The 20065-nt window shown below is 36.5% G+C and overlaps 1 protein-coding gene across 1 annotated transcript in view; it reads left to right on the top strand.

Annotated features, from left to right (window-relative positions):
• CC2D2A (coiled-coil and C2 domain containing 2A) overlaps positions 1-20065 on the top strand; it is a 53835-nt gene that overhangs the window by 20244 nt on the left and 13526 nt on the right. The window contains exons 14-24 of the mRNA XM_010576803.1: positions 166-322; positions 1462-1609; positions 3889-4027; positions 4802-5005; positions 10093-10185; positions 12143-12234; positions 13925-14092; positions 15572-15677; positions 17070-17179; positions 17294-17390; positions 18674-18772. Of these exons, the coding sequence (XP_010575105.1) occupies positions 166-322; positions 1462-1609; positions 3889-4027; positions 4802-5005; positions 10093-10185; positions 12143-12234; positions 13925-14092; positions 15572-15677; positions 17070-17179; positions 17294-17390; positions 18674-18772 (1413 nt within the window). The remainder of the gene's footprint in view (positions 1-165; positions 323-1461; positions 1610-3888; positions 4028-4801; positions 5006-10092; positions 10186-12142; positions 12235-13924; positions 14093-15571; positions 15678-17069; positions 17180-17293; positions 17391-18673; positions 18773-20065) is intronic.

Here is a 20065-nt window from a genome sequence, read left to right on the forward strand (position 1 = left end):
TATTTTAGAAAGTAAATGAATACAATTGCCTTAAATGAATGATTTCATGCTTCAGTCATAGTAAAACCTTTTGTCCAAATACCCTACAATATGTTTTCAGCTTCTCATGAATACATGTGTAAATTTTTTACTCTGTCTGTCACCATGTGATTTTTTTTTTTCTAGATATATGAAACAATGGGTATGAGCAGTACTACCTTGTTGGCTGAAGTGTTCATACCTGTTCCTGAGACTACAGTTCTGACAGGCAGTGCTCCTATGGAAGAAATAGAGTTCAGCAGCAATCAGCGTGTGATGTTGGACCATGAAGGAGTTGGGAGTGGTAGGAACTTTAAGTCTTTCTCAGTTCAGCATTTCTCATTTTGCTGAAACCATGTAGCAGGAAAAGGCTGGCATAAGTTTCAGAGTAAATTCTGTTAGAGCGTTTACAGCTTCTGTAACTGAAATCTTATAAAATAGTCATGATTCTTATTATTAAAGTTTGCTGTGGAATTTCTGTCTCTTACTAATTTTAAGATGTATATAATAAAAATGCGTGTGTTTATTATTTGGCTTGTATTAGTGGAGCTCTACTAGCTATAGAAGGTGTTTGGGGTTTTCTTCAGAATGTAAGTAATCAAGCCTCTGACACTGCAGAGCAAGCAGATGGTATTAATCAGTATAGCTCCAGTGATTTTAATGTTTTAAACCACTGAACAACTGGCTGTGTAAGTGTATATGCAGAATAATTTTTTGTTTTCCTATTTGCTTTGTTGACATCCTGCAACGCATTTTATCCCTGGGACTTTAGAAAGATAAAACAAGGGAGAGAGAGAAAAAGGAGAAATAAGAATAATACATAATAGCATATGGAACTTTCAAGTTTTGTATAGTAAGTTTGAACAGCATTATGAGATGACTGACTTGCATACATTTGCCATATATGAAATGCAGGTCAAGCTAGAGCAGAATAATAGATAAAAAGCTGTGGAGGAAAGAAATGTGGTAAAAAATCGTTACAACAAATGTGTGTGTAAATGTCATTGACCATGATAATTGTATATACAATTGTGCATCACAAAGCTTTAGGACTGACTTTTCAGTCATGCATAATTCTTTTGACTCTGAATTTCTGTTTCATTAATAACAGTATGCTGAATCTGAAAACTACCAGAAATATTAAATAGTGTGCACCTGTGAAGGAAAAAAAAGCCTTTGGCATAGCTTTCAAGGCATAGCCTTTCCTTCCAACCCGAACGGAAAGCCTTTCTGTGGCTTGGTGGAATGGAATCTTTCACTCCTTTTGCAGGCCCGAGTCCTTCCCCACTGCACGCAGCAGAATCAAGTTGTTTCACATTACCCCATTTATACGAAGGCACAGATTATTTGACTACTTATTTTCAGGAAGTATTTGTAAGGATATTTAGACACTGAGTTTGAATGCATAAATATACTAATATGGGGTTTTTTCCCCCTTGATAGGTGTGTCCTTCTCATTTGAAGCTGATGGTAGCAACAAAATGACTTTAATGACCTCTGGGAAAGTATCCAATAGTGTCTCTTGGGCAGTTGGAGAAAAAGGAATCCCCTTAATTCCTCCAGTATCTCAGCAAAACACAGGCGTTCCAAGGTAATATGATACAAATTTTCAGTGATTCATGGGAAACTGGTTATACTAGTATTTAAAAAAAATAGACTTTCATAATCAAGAATTTTCATAATATTTTTCCTTAAGTTTAGATATTTTACTTTGCGCTGTAACCCCCTGCGGATATGTCAGGGTACACCTTTTTGGTAAACAGATTTTAGGTAGAAATTTTATCTTTTAGTATATTATTTATAGACAATATTAAAGTTAAACTCAAGCTGATTAATTCACTTTTATAATTTTCTAATAGAAGATTTATATATTGGCAAGGAACTTCCCTGTAATCATTTTTCTAAGAACAGAAGCTCCAGCTCTTTCTTACCTGAAGTGCATTTGGGGAGGCTATTGGGACACATGCTTTAAATGCCTTTTCTGTAATTAATGACAAAAATTACACTATGAAAGCAGTAGAAGTTAGTATGGGGGCTTGACACTGTTAGTGAATCAATCAGTGAAAAATTCTCATCTGTCAGATCATTCCAAGATAACAGTCTTTTGTGATTTTTCTCCATCAGAAGCCTGTTGACCTGCAGAAATGAGTATATTATTCCATTCAAAACAATCTAATTTCCCCTGTGGCAGCCAGTTGGATATTGTAGATTATTTGTCCTTTTTGTTGCTTTTATATAATTCCAATAAAGTTAAGGAGATGATACCTAAAGTCTGCTTTTGTAATGTCCTCAGGTAACTTCACTGTAAAGCCTTAAGAGTTTTCCCATATTTATTAATACTGAGCAAGTACCTGCTCCAGCTGATTAGATTGTCAGATTTTTATTTATTTAAAGGCTAGACACTGGCATCCAAATTACTCTGTTACTATTTTTGACCCAAGCTGCAGCTGTTAGAGTAATTTCCTGATCAGCATATGAATAACCTGCTGACTTCAATGAGAATAGAATAGCATGAGATTAAAACATAAGGATGCATTCCCAAAAGCTAACTTTAAACTGGGGAGACTAATCACTGTAGTAAATGGAAAAATGGGGAATTTCAGAAGGAAGTTAGCTGTGAAACACTCTTCTTTGAATCACCCTGTAGAGATGGACAGCCCTCTGTGACTTTCCATTGTCGTGAAAGTCGGAGACAGGATTTTCATGCCTAAAGTTAGTTATTCCTGCCCATTAGCTTTTCAGCACAATCGTGATTCAGTGTGCACTTGTTCAAGAGTGGTGCCTAAAGGTACAACCTTGATGTTACCACTTCATCTGCTGCTCCAGTAACTGCTGGATATTTGACTAATTCTAACCAAGTGCAAGAAAGATCCGTAAGTTCTTAAAGCTTTCTTGAAAATATTCAGATAAGTAGAGAACAAAGACTCAAATTAGCACGCCTAACAAGAGAAGGGGCAACATCCACCTTTTGTGGTCTTTGGCTAATAACACGCATGTCCTGGTGTACTGGGTTTACGTGGCAAGGTTTTGGTAGCAGTGGGGCTTCAGAGGTGGCTTTTGTGAGAAGATGCCAGAAGCCTGGCCAGCAAGTCAGTGTGCAAATGGCCTGCAGACTACCTACCATACTTCCTTGCCTACTGTGAATACAAGAAAGTGAGCAGGAGCATCCAAAGGTTAAGGAGTGGAGCTGGGAGTTGTAGTGTCAGGGAGGACCAAAAGCAGGGCTGCATCACAAGGGAGAAAGCTGCAAGGGTGTCCCAGCACAGGCGCTGTCCTCACCAGCCAACATGCAGTCTTACAGGAGCCGAACGTAACAGGCAGAGCAGGGTGCTGGCAGCAATCCCAGACTTGGCGAGGGCATGAATTGGGCCCCAGGGTCTATCCAGAAATAGCAGGGAAGGGGGCAGAGACCAAGGCTACAATGCAGGTCTGAGAGCACCATCCTGGAGACAGGTCAAAGACAGGATTTAAGGCATAGCACAAGCAAGGAATGTACATCTGAGAAGTTCTTTTCTATATGGATTGTCAAAACTTTTATGTTAACTTTCATGCTGTGAGGCAATTTATCGTCTTACTTCCTAGTAATCAGCAACATGGAATAGTTTAAGTGTATCATAAATGTATCGATAAGCACCTTATTACCTTGTATAAAAGTTCTCTTCCACCAGTTCCTTCATGTTTCCCCTTCACTTTCCTTTGCAATTCATCATTCTGTCAGTTGCATAGCTCCAACTAAGAATTGTGTAGTGGAATTTACTATTCAGGTTGTGGGGACCTTTTTGTTTTTTTCTAAGATTGTTTTAAATACTTTTTTATGTTGCTAAGTCATATATGTTTTAGGTATAAGTTCTGTCAATTTTGTCTTTTTAGTGCTTTAAAAAATATTGATGCTATTGCATCCATTGGCACATCAGGCTTAACTGACATGAAGAAACTAGCTAAGTGGGCAGCGGAAGCAAAACTTGATCCAAATGACCCAAACAATGCAGCTCTGATGCAGCTGATCATGGTAAGTGGCTTTTTGAGAGCTGTAGGGCTAATGGAGCTGTGAAACACCTAGTCACCAGTACCTTCTCCAGCAATCTGCATGCATGCCAGAGAGGGAGTATAGCAGTATTTGAATTTGTGGTGGATGCACTTGTGTGAGTGTTAAGAAGCAAAATGTCTACTAAAAAAAATGATTTATTAATCTATTTAATAGTGCGTTAATGATTTATTAATAAGTATAATTTATTAATCCATTCAGCAGTATTCTAGTGGTGAAAAATATGCATAAGGGAATATGCAAGCTGATTAATTTATAAATTAAAAAAAAAAAAAGGATTTTGAGTTTGTTGTTTCCTTTAAGGGTAGGGGTATTCCCAGTGTACTTCTATGGTGTTAAATAGGAAGTTGCTCATTCGTGACAGTTGCACAAAGATGTAGTGTGTTGTGGGAGTTGCAACTTTTCTAAACATCAAATTGAGGAGCTATTTACATAGCTGAAGTTTTGTAAATGAATCGTCTTTACAGTACAGCTTCCTAGGTTACTCTGCTATGTTATAGTTTTCCTACTCTTTAATGTTTTGTTTATGCTACGAAGAAATAGAATTTTATTGTATTCTTAAATGTATAATCTCATATACTTCACTCAACAAAAACCTACTTTAAAACACTTAATGTTTCAGTCTGATCCATCTCAATTGCTTTTGCTTAAAATGAACATCCTTGCAATATGCATGTAAGACTTAACAAAAGTTATTTTATAGACTTTTGTCACTTTGGGTTTTTTTGACTAATATAGGTTGCTACAAGTGGAGAGGCACATGTTCCTGATTTCTTCAGATTGGAACAGTTGCAGCAAGAATTTAATTTTGTTTCTGATGAGGAATTTAATAGATCAAAGAGATTCCGACTCTTGCAGCTCAGAAATGGGGAGGTGGCAGAGTTCCGAAACTATAAGCAAGTCCCTTTACATGAACGAGAAATCAGTGAGAAAATCTTCCAGGTAGAATTTTATGTGAAATATTTCTTTTCTAATTTTAATGCTAATAATATTTGACTTGCAATTAAGTCAGTTGGTCCCTTAAAGAATGTACAGCTATGCTGACGTGTAAAAAAAAAATCAGAATTTTATTCCTGTGTCTTTTCTAGTGTTATTTTAATCTAATTAAGATAGCTTCCCTCCAAGGCAATATTTCCACAGCTATACTGTGGAAGGACAAAAATAAAACACAGCAACTGCTGTAGGCACAAATGTTCTAAGATAGGTTTTATTAAAGGTAAGAGACTTTTTTTTAAGTGATTTCAAATATAGAAAGGTAATGCAAAGATAATTCAGGCTTAGGCTTATTAACTTTTGAGCCCTTTCTGTGGACACTGCTGGAAGCAATGACTCTAATGAGAATTAAAACCTTTTTATGTTTTGTTACAGCCTATGTTGCAGTTATTTCTGTTTTAGTACATTGTTGCAATTAGTTTACCCTGTCCTTGCCTGTCTGTTAATTACCTTACTGAAATGCCATGTGTGCATTTTTTATTTGGGTCATACTTCAATTATTTTTAATCTTAACTCCATTATTAGTGTTAAGTCGTGCATTCTTTTGTTCTTTAGCAATTTGTGTAGCTAAGGAGCATTTTAGTGTGTTCATTGCCTTAGCAGGATCAGAATCATCTTGGATTCTGGCAACTACTGCTTTATCCCTACTTCTTCTTACACAAGTTTCTTTGAAAAATTCCTTCCTACCATTTCTTTTGGATTATATCTTTTTAAAAAGGTATTTATTAATTCAATGATGTCTGGCTCTTTGCAATAAATATTTTTCCTTTTTAAATTTTAGTTTAGTTTTGTATCTTTTATTTAAAGATGTGCTACATCTTTGGTAAACATTTCTGACCCAGTTGATTTTACAGACTAACTTTGTTCATTTCATGTTATCATTCAAAATTGAAAACCATAGTTTGAGTTGTTTTATTTGATTTTTTTTTTTTTCCATTAAGGATAAATTGGATAAACCCATGATCACCCATTCCAAGTTCATTTTATATGACATGGTCTTCAAAACTAAGTTTAAAGTGGTATTGTTCCTAGTTGGTTTACTAGCTATTTGGCAAAGAAGTCTGAAAATCCATAGAATCATGGAAATATTTTTTGGAAAATTTTGTCTGGAGGTCATCTAGTTCTGCTTTCCGCTGAAGTGGTGCAACTGTTGCCAGCACTAGATGAGGTCAGCTGTGTATTTGTCTAGCCAAGTCTTGAAAACCTCTAAGTGGGAGATTCCATGGCCTTTCTGGATAACCTGTTCCAGTACTGCACTATCCTTCCAGTGATTTAAAAAAAAAAAAAAAAAAATCATGACCAACTTGAGCCTTCCAAATTGTATTTAATGGCTGTTTTCCCTTGTTATATTGTCTGGAACTACAGAGATGAGTTTGGCACGCTCTTCTTTGTAACTGCCCCTGAAATAGTTGTGGGCAGATATTGGATTACTCATTAATCGCTTCCTCACCAGACTAATTAAGTTGAACACCTTGTCCCGTGCAAGAAAGACACTGATAGACGGGAGCAAGTCCAGCACAGAGCTACTAGAATATCTACAGAGCTGGAGCACATGACATACAAGGAGAGGCTGAAAGGACCAAGTTTGTTTTGGCCTAAGCAGGCAAGGCTAAGGGGGTATCTTATTGCTTCCTTCAGGTACCTAGTGAGATGGTGCAGAGAAAACAGAGCAAGACTCATCTTGGAGGCAAGATGATGACAGACACAAGTTACTCCAAGAGAAATTCCAGTTAGATATAATGAAAACATTTTTCATGAAGAATTCTAGAACACATTGTCCAGCAAGTTTGTAGAATTGTCATGTCGTGATACTGAAAATTCAACTGGCAAAGGCCATGAGCATCCTGATGGGAGCTGTTCCTGCTTTGAGTGAGGGTTTAGATCAGATGACCCCTAGAAGTGTCTTCCAACCTACACTACTCTAAGATTATGATCTCTTCTTGTAGGTCATGTACTCTAGGCCTCTGACTGTCTTAGTAGTCCTTTAGTGGACCCCATCCAGTTTCCAAATGCTTCTTGAACTGGCAGCCCCAAATTGGACACAATATTTCAGGTATGCCCTCACAAGTGCCAGGTTGGAGGGGCTAGTCATTTCCCTTTGTAGGCCATGCTACTCCTAATGTAGCCTGTGGTTTGCCTTTTGCCAAAAGAATACATCATTGGTTGTCATTAAACCATAACCTCCAGATTTTTTTGAGTATGGTTGTTATTCTACTGGTTGCTTTCCAGTCTATGCCAGCCAGCACATGGAGTCACTCCACCCTCAATACAGAATTTTCTTCATTGAGACCTCAGTTGTCACAGTCTTCAATTATCAAGAGCCATCTGAATTGTGGTTCAGATGTATTGTATTAATCACTCTTCCTAATCAAGTATTGTTGGCTAAGTTGCTGGCATTGTATTGTGTCTCCTCGTCCAGGTCACTGGTGAAGATACTGAGTAATATTGGCCCTATAATCAATCCCAGGGGTACTTTGCTAGTTAGAGGACACCAACTGTACATTGAGCTATTGTTCCTTACAGTTAGAGCTCAGTTGTCCTTCCGGTTTTCAGCCCAGCAAGCGGTCCATTCAGTCCATTCAAACCCATATTTCCTCAGGGTATCCTAACCAGGAATAAGTGCATTCCATTTGTTGACAGTGATATTTTCAATCTGTATCACTATTCCTAAATGACAAATTCTGTAGTCGTACCTAAATCTGATAATGGAAGTTTCCTGCTGTTGATAAACGGTGGTAGGCAGCTAAGCACCACACAGATGCTTGTTCACTTTCCCTTTCCCTCCCACTTTGGACAGGGGAGAGAATAGGTAGAGCAAAAGCAAGAAAACTCAGGGGTTGAGATAGTTTTATAAGCAAAGGAAAGAGAAAGAAGAAAGAAAAAACAAGTGATGTAAAGGCACTTGCCACCTCCCAGATGTAGACCAAGCCCTAGCCAGTCTTTGAGCAATGGCTACTTTCCCCAAAATCCCCTTCCTTTCTGTTTTACTGCTGATCATGACATTTCATGGCATGGAATATGCTTTTGATAATTTTGAGTTAGCTGTTCTTGTTGTGTCCTCTCTCAACTTCTTGCACACCGCCACCTACTTGCTGGGGGGGCGGGGAGAATTGGAAAAAATGGTGCTGACACTGTGCAAACACTTCTCAAAAACAGTCTAAACAGTGGTGTGTTACCAACACCATTTGAGTCACAGATTCAAAACATAGCACCATACCAGGTGTTATGAAGAAAATTAAGTCCATCCCAGCCTGACCCAACACAATTAGGCTATGAAATTATATTAATTTTTTCCCCACTGTGGTGTTTCCCCATGTGATTGTTTTATTTGTCCTCTCCAGTCTTTTTACAGTGTACAGCACTAATATTCAGTACTGCTATGAAGTCTTCTTTTGCTTTATAGTTTTGGTTCCTTCTGTTCCTGAGGACAAATGGGTCCATCATCTCCACCAATGAGCCCAGCAGCATGGGCTGTAGGATTTTGATAATCCAAGATATGCCATACTCATGGGCAAGCAGAATGTCTTGATACACTTATGGAAATAAAACAAAACAAGTGTCTTGGGTCAAATAGGAAGAGTTTTAGTTTGGTGTTCAACACCAGAGTCGGGGCCAGTCAGTCTGTATCTGAATATTTGCTTTATCAGAAGTTTATGATCTTTTCCTATTTCTTCTGGAAGTTCATTTAATGCCAGCAGTTTACTAAAAGTTAACAAGTACTGGTTAACGATTTGTGGTACTTAAATCATATTGCAGTAAAAAGACTTCTGAAGGGAGCAATGCATATGCGTGTACCAGTTAGACATTCAACTCCTGTTACTGGACTTCTAGGTTAGTCATTACTAAAGCTGCTTAAAAATTAAGATTTCTGGCTCAGAAGAGCTATTCTTACTTTATTTTGTTGCTAATCTGAAGTCATTCAACAATAATTATTATTCACTGAAGAAGTTAGATAAACACTTACTGTTGAAATAATGAAGCACCGTGTTTCCACAATGTGCTTCCCGCACCCTTAGGAAAAAATGTTAAGTAAAAACAGTAGGAAAATCGCCTGAAGATTAATTTACCTGAGTAGCTTTTACATCATAACTAGCTGTGGTTCTAAAGCCAACTTGATTTGCAGACTGCCATTAAGCTGCAGGTCCTGGGAGACCCCCTGGACTTGTAGGCTATGTGTTTTGCTTGGAAGCTGAGTGTTGGCTCTAGCCTTTTCTTAATTTATGAGATGTTTTCCTAAACTTGTGAATAAAAGTTGCATTTGTCAGTACAGCTTTCGTTGTAGTCTACCAGAATAGTAACCACAACCCTGAAAAATATTCCATCAACATACTTCTTCCCAAGGACCAAGTGCTTCTCGTAAATCTTTTCTTGTGGTGGTAACGAGTATTCATGTCAGCCCCTTGGTTAGGCTACAGACTCTTTTATCAAACCTCAGGCAAAGCAAAATCTTCATGCTCTGGCTGCTTAAAGAGCTTTCACTTTGTCACGAAGTACAGAGATTTTTATTATGCTATTAGATCTCTATTTCTTAAATATAACTTAAAAATAGCTCTGTAATTGTTTCTCAACAAACTTTCTCACAAGTCAAGTTTCTTTCAGTGTTAGACACTATGAAAACTAGTTACGTGTATTAAAACACAGTTCAGATTTCAGGTAATCTTCCATGAATACTGCATCACTTCTGTTTATAAAGGATTATCCCTATTGCAGCTGCAGTAGTTCAAATGGAATTTCAGTTTATAGCAGCAGGTCAAAGTTCAGCTTTAAAAGAAGAGAGGGCGATCTTCAAGTTATTCATAGTAATTTAAACCACATGAATTTTGTAATTTAATGGAACTCTTGTCTCTATTCATGGAAGTTTAGCAATGCTATTGCTGTATACATTAGCATTAAGAATAGCTTTATAAACCTCTGACACCTGTTTTGGTTTTCTGTGATCCATACATTAATATTAATGAAATATTTGCCATTTTTCTTGTATGCAATAAAGCACTGAAAATATGTATCAAATCACAAACTCTAGTAAATGTCTTTAGGACTATGAGAAGAGACTGCAAGAGAGGGATGTGATTGACAGCAAAAATTACCTAGATGCACACAGAGCAGTTGTTGCCAACTATCTACAGAAGGTAAGCTGCAAAAAGTATGGATCCACCATATTTCTCTAGGCCATATGTTGCTTCTATATTTGGATGCTTTATTTCCATGAATACTAAAAAACTGATTCATCTCTAAACATGACGTACAGACATCTTTAAAATTCCAAGGTAGGCCTGAAACTGGTCTAATTGAACAAGTGGGGGTTTGTGAATGACTCATTTAATGTTATTGAAAAAGATGCAATATACAAAATGACCAGCCATTCTGGATTTTTCTAGCAGTTCTGTAAATTTTTTTTTCTCCAGTGCCCCAGAGGTTTGTACTGTTGTGTCCCAGGTATTCACTGATGTCCCTCTCCTCCCTGTTTTCCATCTTGTAAGCTGTGATGCTAAGAACTTAATTATCTCCATGAAAGTGGCCCTAACCGCTGTTAAAAATCATTTAATGCAATACACAGAGTAGTGTCTTGTCGTGCAGCCTAAGGCAGAGGGCATATCTTCCATCACATTACCTTCTTTGTGGTATTAGAGTAACATCTTTTTCCCCCTTATCTTGATTAAATTTATTTTTCTAGTCTGTTCATTCTGTTAGGATGACATTATCTTTAATCCTTAGAGAGAAACATCATCGGAAAACATTGGTCCTATAACCACGAGAAGTTTGCAATTTCAGACTATTTTGGAAAAATATCAAGTGCAAAACAAGGCTACCAGTTTCTTACCAGTACCGGAAATAGCAAAAAGTGTATCAAATCCTAGCCAGCCAGCAAAACATGTAATATGATGATTAGGTTGATTTGATGCAGGACAAAACAAATTGTTTGTTAGAAAGAACGTTTTGTAAAAGAATCTAGACAATGAAGAGTGTTTAAATCTCCCAGGCAAGTGCCAAAGCCCAGATTCAGTATGATAATAAAATTACTTTTAACAAAGCTGTCATGTCTGTGTCAGCACTGTATATTTTGCATGGTATTTAAGTTTGTACTCAAACGTGTGGTTTATGCAGCACACTGAGTAATAGCGTAGTAGTACAGAGTAACGTACATTACGGTACCTTTATTTGTCACTCTTTTAGATTAAATACAAGTAGCCTTTTTAAAAATAATGTTTGGATATTTTACACTTTTATAAATTGTCAGATGTGCTGGAAAATTCGATTGCTCACATCAGAACTGAAATTCAGTTCACTCTGAAATGCGATCTATATATGCCTATCACTTCAACTCAAAGGTATAATAACAATAACTTCAATAAAAACTTTTTAAAATAACAGAGGAGATGTATTGCAGAAAATTGTTGTCGCTGTTCTGCAACTGATCTTGTAACAGCACAGTATATAAAGGCATTAGTAGCGTTAGTACTAATAGTAGTAATAATTAGTAGTAGGAAAAAAAGGACAAACCTTCTCTGCCAGTCTGCTTCCACAGAGTTGCTGGGAGAAGAGGGAAGACTTTCATCTCTGTGCTTCAGTCTGACCTCAGCATAGAAATGAAAGGAACTAAGGATTTTAAACATCTATTTGAAATCATTGTACTTGTAATACGGGCTTCATCAATTGTTCTGCAGTCCAAAGTGTTGTGTTTATTCCCCATAACTGATACCATACAGATTTCTCTACAGCCTTTTCTTCATTTAGACATGGAAAAGAGATGTCTGTTAGTGTCATTTATTGTTGTGATTGTTTCTGATGATGAGCTGTAAGCGGATAAGGCTTCATTTTCTGATTGTATGCTTTCATACATTCTTATATCTGGCTAGCCAGTATGTTTCTAGAGAATTGGTGTATTTGTAAAATGAGCTTATATTATGTTCTGGAGAAATATCTGATGGAAAGAAAACTTTCCTTGGACCGTGACTCTTTTTAATAGTGGAAAAAAAATAAAGAATGTATATTTGGACATTTTCTTTGTGTTTAACAGAACGCAAATATTTGCAGTGGGTTTGGATTAGAAATGTACTTTTGTCTCCTCTACGTCCCCATTCACAGGTTCGAGAATCAGTCATAAACCGTTTCCTCATAGCAAAACACAATTTCCTTCTCTCTGACCTTGTCAATGAAGAGGAGATTCCCAGCCTGGGGTAAGGGAGCTATCTTTATTTGTTCTATCAAAATAATGTAAAACCATCTCTGGTCTTTTTTTTTGCAAAGTATATTGATGTGACTTCTGATGCAATTTTGTGTTTAGTTCCAATCACTGTGTACACTTCTACCAGTACAGTGTATTGATACACAAAGTGTGTAAAAAAATTTTTTAGGAAGAAGTCTGGTTTTGGCAGAAGTAATGTGACAGCGTGTAAATAAGATTTAGCAGGATATAATGCATCAGGCTGTGATCTGATGAGCTGAGCGTAGCCCTAGCTGGTGCCAGATTGAATGATTTCCAAATATCAGACAAGCATCAGAGGTAGTAATACTACTACTGGTTCTATAGGTGATACTCACTTAGAGTCAGTGCATATGCCCTGCCAATAATGTGCAATAGATTTTTTTAACAGTCATTTTCTTTATTTTACTTCTCATGTATTTCTGTTTGCTGTTGCTGGATGCCACCATATGGTGTTTACTTTCAGAAATGTTACTGGGTTTGGAAATTACTTCTTTTTTGTTTTAAGATTGTTATTTGCCTTATTACTTAAGCACTTTCTTTGAATTTTTATTCCAAATCCCATACTTGCTGTGATGACTGATGTCAAAATCAGTATAGGTGACTCTTAATTAGCATTGCTCACTTAAAATCTCTGTAAGTAAACAGGTTGTGAAAGATATTTTTTCTTTTATGTAGAAGTTGCTTGTGTTCCCTATAAATGTGACACCCTTAAAGTACAGGCAAAGCTTTTTCAATCAGCAGTATAAATCTAAACAGTCCCATCTGCTGGAGATACAGAGACTTGCTCTCATAAAAGAGTTCATCCTATTTTTTAAGTTCATGTTTTCACAACACAGAATGGAAAAATCTGAATGAGACTATAATCAGCTTTTGAAGTTTAAAATCAAATGCTTCACTGATACTTTCTTATCATGAATACTAATTGATATTGGATTCTATTTGCTAATTTATATGGTTAGTGAATTTAAAATACACCATGATTGGTTTTAAGCATCTACTTCATGGGCTATTTCAGTAACTTGTGGTTTGGTGTTATTTTAACAGTAATTAATGTGATTTTTTTATTATGTATAAGGAAAGAATGCCATTGGCTATCAGTTTTTAAAGTAGATTTTGGAATGTCTTCAGTTAGTGTCAACGATGTGTAAAAACATACATATTCTTTTCCTTTTTTTTTTGTTTTTTTAATTTGATTCTGCTTTGCCTTGGGTTATAAGTTCTGAGGGTCCAGGGTATGTTGTGGCATATTCATTCTGCTTCCTTTCTATAGCGTATTGTTTGTTGTACATAGCTGTGTAATTAGATTTTTTTGTCTATTCCATACAGTGGTTGTAGTCGTCTGCTAGATACCTTGTTTATAGCACTGTAGTTTAGATCTGTCTTGAAGCTGTCTAATTGCCTTATTTGTATCTTACCTAGTTTTGGAAAAAAGCCCACCTTTTTTGCACAGTTAAGTTATAATTTCTGATATATAAGACAAAACTGGATTGTGTTGTCCTAAGCAATTAAAACGTTTTGACATTTCACAGAGTTTTGTATGGCACTAACAGGAGCACATATTTCCTTTTTCTGTTAGTGCATAATTTGCATGTGTGTCATAGAAACACTAGAATGCTGGATTCTCTGCAAAAATGACTAAATATGTCTTTTATGTTTATTAGCATTTTGGGACTCAGCCTCTTTAAACTGGCAGAACCAAAACGACCATTAAAGCCAAGAAGAAAAGAAAGGAAGAAGGTCACAGCACAGAATTTATCAGATGGAGACATAAAACTGTTAGTGAACATCATTAGAGCTTATGATATTCCAGTGAGAAAACCAGTGATGAGGTATGTTTAAATGCCTCTTTCCAGTACAGATTCATTTTCTGGTTGCAGCTGTTTTGAGGACAGCTGAAGCAACTAATGTTGAAATTCAGCCATGTGTGTTGTTTTGATCTTCATGATAAAAACATACATACACTTATCTTTCTATTAATAATTATAAAGAACTGCTGTTTTGTAGGTTTGTAGAATAATATAATCATTTATCAATAACTCCTAAATTCAAGAAATGTTTTGCCAAGAACTGTATTCGTCTGCTTGAGGAAAAAACTGTCCAGAAGATAACTTTGACAACATTATAACTCTGGTAATATCAGATGAATTATACCTTAAGCAAGTCTGTTAGTTAGGGCAATTGTAATTCATAATATCTTAATTAAATACCAAAAATAAGTATTAAAAAAAAATCCAGTTCTTCATTATGGGATTCTATATTTGCCTCCTGAGTGTAGCATGTTGGTCTTCTCCTTCATGAACTGTTTAAGTTAATGGCCTGAGCCTAATTTGGCTCTGACTAATTTTAAAGGTGACCATTACCTTCAGGCATTCGTACGTTAAGGCAATGCCTGCACTGCGTGATGCTGCGTCATGTAGAGATACCTGAGTTTTGAACACTCTGGTTCAGTTCCAGAAGCAATGTATTCATGCAGCGTTCTCTCTTTCTCCCAAAATGAATACACTTTGCATTTAACTCGGAGGTGTTTTCAAGCTGACCAATTACTGTGCATACAGAATTTAGTATCTTCTACTGTTTTAAACCTTCACTATAACAAAGGTTCTGTTGCATTTCTGTAAATAAGTTCATATTGAGAAAAGCAATTCATATTAGAAACATGTTGACAGGAAGGAAAAGATTAAAATTTCAATTCATTATCAGTATACAAAAATAACTAAACCCCCCCCTAGTCTTTTTGCGTTATATGGTATCTTATTTTGAGCTGCTTTCTCCATGAATAGTTATTCTTTTATAACGTGCACTGTGGTGTTATTACAAAAAATTATCTGGAAACACTATAAAAATAAACGTATTAACATTTATTTTATTTCACTCATGGGTTGCCAATTGTGTAATATTCACATGGGTTTAATTTTGTCATAGAAGCCTTGCCTGGATACCATGAAGTCCACACTGTTTATGAATTCTGTGGGGATTCATCTCCTTAAGCTGAAAAATCTGTAGCTCAAGTGATTATATGGGGTAGGCAAAAAAAACCAACAAAAGCCTGGGGTTGATAAGCTTGTCAGAGCCTCCAGGCACAAAGCACTCTTTTGCAATGAGGCTTACAAGAGCTATACATTTGCTACCCTTTCTGGCATTCTTTTTGTGTTATTTGATCGAATAAATATTTTTCCAAGGTTAAAGTTATAACATAAAAATATCAGAAATATTTCCAGAATTCTGTATGGTTAGTACAGAATGTGAGGGATTTATATTTTGTAATGTGTTCTATGTCTTTTCTTGTTGTTGTCTGTTTCCTCTCATAGCAAACTTCAACAACCATCCAAATCTTCAAGGTCCTTTAATGACATGTTTGCAGCCTCTCCATCAGCTCAGAGCCCAACAGATAGCCCAGACTGGGCATTCAACCAGGTATATTACAACACTAACATTTTCTTACGTGAAGTTGTGAGCGTTCCTCTTTTCCACAGGCAGTAACATGTGCCATCAGAAAGGTATCTTATTAGTGAGGCTGGCTTGCCCACTCCTTGATCTGAAAAAGATATAAAGCTGCAAAAGCTTTAGAGAAGGGCGATAAGGATGTCAGAAATACAGAATGGCTGCTGTACAGTGAAAAATGGTAGGGCTTTTCAGCCAGAATGGTAGTAACTGTGAGTAGGGGAGGAGGAATATGGTAGAGAGGCACAAAGTCATGATTATATAGAGATTGTGGATAGGGATTGGCTGTTTACTGGCTCTTTCAGTACAAGGGTGATCGATTGTCAAATGAAGCCGGTAGGAGTTAGCTTCAAAACAAACAGAAGATTGTGATTCTTCATGCAGAAGTTAGTAGGTGCCCAGAGAAGTTGCTTGCATGTGTTGTGGACTAAAAACGTTTGCTTGCATTGAAGAGGGTATTGGACAAGTATTTGGAAGAGTGATCCATTGGGAGTTACTAAATAGAAAAATCTTTACAGGCTAAGGAAAGTCCTTCATCTGAAAACAGTTGAAGCCTGGGAGAGTAACAGGAGAAAATATCATATATGCCTGCTCTGTTTGTATGTGTCATCTGATGGCCATTTTCACAGCCTTAATTTTGGGCCCAGTGCACTCTTAGTCTAAACCAGCACAGCCATTCTTAACAGCTGATACTGAAACTACATTTTGCATACTGTTGAGAACATGAAGTCAGCATCCTTCTGAATGAAGATGGAAGCCCTTCAGGGTTTTTTCCTTTTTTTTATTATTTTTCTTCAAAAGTACAGCTTTTTGAGATGTAGAAAAGGTTCTGGCTTATATGCATTTGAATGTTAATAAAATGCACCATTAAAGCATTTTTAATCACGTTAGGGGTTTGTTGTGTGAAGTTGCTTATCTGTAATAGGAGCCAGTTTCAGAGACAACCAGGATTGTAGCAGTAGGCTGCTTGGATTACAGGTAAGAGGATACAAGTGCACTTTTTTCTGTTGGTGTCTGGATCTCATGTTCTGTTTCGGTTACCTTCTTTGATGAGATAGCTAGTAGCTTTCCCACTCCGAGGAGAAAATGTTGTTTTGCTGGTGTATATAAATATGTTAAGTATTTTGAAATACACATAATCTTTTGGAAATGCTAACGTATGAAATATTTTTAAAAGCTTCATAAATCCTTAGAAGCCTGGGAAGTGCAATATTTAAGGGGTACTGAAGTTTTATCTGGGCTAGACCAGCCTGATCTCCACAAAGTATATGTTTATTTTTCTAAATACATGAAAATGTGTAATTTAATATGTTCTGATGAATTTTTATAGAGGTCTGTTTCCTTTGTTTTGATCTCCATTTATAGGTTTTAGTCCGTCCTTTTGTAGAAGTTTCTTTTCAGCGAACAGTCTGCCGGACAACAACAGCAGAGGGTCCAAACCCCAACTGGAATGAGGAACTTGAGCTTCCATTTAGGTGTGGCAAAATGAAATAAAATTATTTCTGAGTAATAATAATTTAATTTGAGCATGCAAATTTATTCAAATTTTCATGTTCTGTTCAAATAACTTTTTTGTTTAACCTTTTCAGAGCACCTAATGGTGACTACAGCACCCACAGTTTGCAGTCAGTGAAGGATGAAGTCTTCATTAATGTTTTTGATGAAGTACTTCATGATGCTGTAGAGGTGAGTTTATAATTGAAGGATAGTGTACATTACAGAATATTATGAGCTTTTTGAAGTTGACAGAATAAGACTTTTCAGTGTAATAGCTTGCACCTTTCTGTGCCTTTTTTTTTTTTTTTTCTATTTTGTCATTCCTTATGATTTTATATCATCAATACTGCAAGATTGTTACAGGGAGCAATCTTCATAGTGTTAACCTTTGTCTGTACAAATCAAGCTTGTACTATATAATCTGCTGCTAGAGTTGAACATGTGTATATAATCTGTTTTACTGATAGTTAATGAAATTGGGGGTAGTACAACTGAGAGGCAACATATGACTTGTCATCTGAATTCTGTTGTTCTTAATCAGAATTTTTTACTAAATTCCAGACGAATGATCCCAGTTCATGTATTTTTTTTTATTAACTGTCTTTTTATGCTCTGTCTCATCCTGTTTTACAAGCTGTTCGGTGAAAAAAAAATAATCTTTTGGTTGTATATATTAATTTTTTGGAATGAGATAAAAATTGCGAGTACTAGTAAGAAGAAATTTTTGTAAGCACTCAGTGTTGGCATAACTCCTTCCCCTGTTGAAACCAGTGAAAGCTTTCCCAGTCAATTCAGCATGCACAAAAATAGCAGCACTCAACATTCTTGAAAATATAACCCCCAAAATAAATAATGCACACATTTCACTGAGAACAGAATTCTGTCCTCAAAACTGAAATGGTATTTGATGAAGCAGAGGGAAGAGAGATGCAGTCTTGAAACTCAGATGTCACTCTAGCCTTTAGAGAATTTTTTTTTAATTATTTTTTTTTAAATAACTGTAGGCTGATCATACTAGCTTTGGAAATCCCTGATAGGTAATACATATGAAAACAGTGCTTCCATTCCATGGGGTTTAGTTAGATTTTCATACAATTTTACCTTCAAAAAGCTTTTTTAAGTAGTAGTAAAATATTTCATTAGAAGATCAGAGCTTAATTTACTTGGTCTGAGAAGACTCTTGTGGACTACTTGTCAGATTTTTGAGTTCTCCATCACAGGTTATACAGGACTTGAACCCTGAAGTTCAAGCACGTTGTATCATGGACCATGATGTTCTTGTATTTGTTCAGCATCTGGCATGCTTGAAAGGCATGCCGAATAATCATTGCCATACTAGTAGTTGAACTGATATTTATAGTAAATTATTAAAACAATACAGAATTTTTATTAATGCGTTGATTAAATTGTTGATTGAATTAAAGGAAATGGAGCTGTCTTACAAAGCGTTATGTTGGACAACTTTTTAATAGGATGATCCTGAAAGAGGAAGTGGAATCCGCACTCGTGTTGAGAGACACTGGCTGGGATGTGTTAAGATTCCATTTACCACCATATATTTTCAAGCAAGGGTAAGTGTCAATAACTTGAAGTAAATCTCTTAAAATACAAACCTGGAGAATGGAAAGAGTCTGGTAATGGAATGTCAGATTTATGATGTTCTCTGTACTTAGTTTATTTTTATGGAATTGTTTGAAAATGTCTTTGAAACCACTGGTTTTTGTCAAATTTGATGAGTATTTGTCAGTAAGTTCAATGTTTTGAAGGGAGAAGAGATAAACGTACTTCTACACTGACAATGCAGCCTGGCTTCCTTCAGTAATGAGGTTAAAAGTACATATTCTTTAGATGGTTTTGTCAGTGTCTTTTGAGATCTCTGGTATTGCACAGCCTAGATAGGTGAACTAGGAATAGGAGGATCAGCTAGATAGGTGGTAGGAAACTTGAGCTAACTTCTTTTTTCACACTTTTCATGAATCACCAGATTTCCACCTTTGCCTGGCCCAATCCCTTCTTCCCTCCATTTTTAGAACTTTTCAAGAGAAGCTTTCTTCAAAAGATATCAACCATTAGGCATGGGAGTAATAGTAAAACATGTGGTTCTTCATAGGGGAAAGGCATTTTTTTTGTCCAGCCACCCATCCTAGACTTAGGTTAAGGAAACTAATTTGTCACATCAATAGTCCTATCACATTGTAATCTTGCTGTAGGACTTTTTTTTTTCTGCAGGGCAGTTGCTTTCATGTGTAGATCAAGTCATCGTATCACAAAAGTCTCAGTTTCTTACTTCATGAAAATTCTGACATACGTTGCATACCTATGATACCTTAATTTGCTCTCCTCTGGCTATATGGAGCACTTATCAGAACCTTAAGGCTTTTAAGACATACTGTGAGTCTCCTGGATTCTTTGGGTGGAGGGTAAGTCTGTAGGAATCTCATTTAAGTGTAGTGCTTGGAGTTCAAAGTGGTTTTCTTGGGCTCTCTGTTTGCAGGGCATAACAGAACATAATTGTCAAAGGATTCAAGAAAGCATGGGATTCTTTTCATTGCTGAGAAATTTTGGACAGTGTATGTCTAACCAGTGCTAGTCCACTTGTTTCTGCTAGATCATTTAATAATACGCTATCTTCAACTTGGGAAGTCAGTCAACGAATTTAGGTGTTGGAGGGTTGTGGTGCCCTCAAACCTAGCCTTCTTTACACAAGTCTTTGGACATCCTGTGCAAACAATGTCCCATAATGTGACCACCCCTCTTGTTAGGGAAATGTTGCATGCTGAATGCATGACTTTCACCTGAGAAGTGTGTCTGCCCACAGTCGTGAGAGACTTAATGGGCGGACATAGGCATTTTAACGGGCTGCT

Source organism: Haliaeetus leucocephalus, unplaced genomic scaffold, assembly GCF_000737465.1.
Source record: "Haliaeetus leucocephalus isolate CR32 unplaced genomic scaffold, Haliaeetus_leucocephalus-4.0 Scaffold545, whole genome shotgun sequence".
Lineage (NCBI taxonomy): Eukaryota > Metazoa > Chordata > Aves > Accipitriformes > Accipitridae > Haliaeetus > Haliaeetus leucocephalus.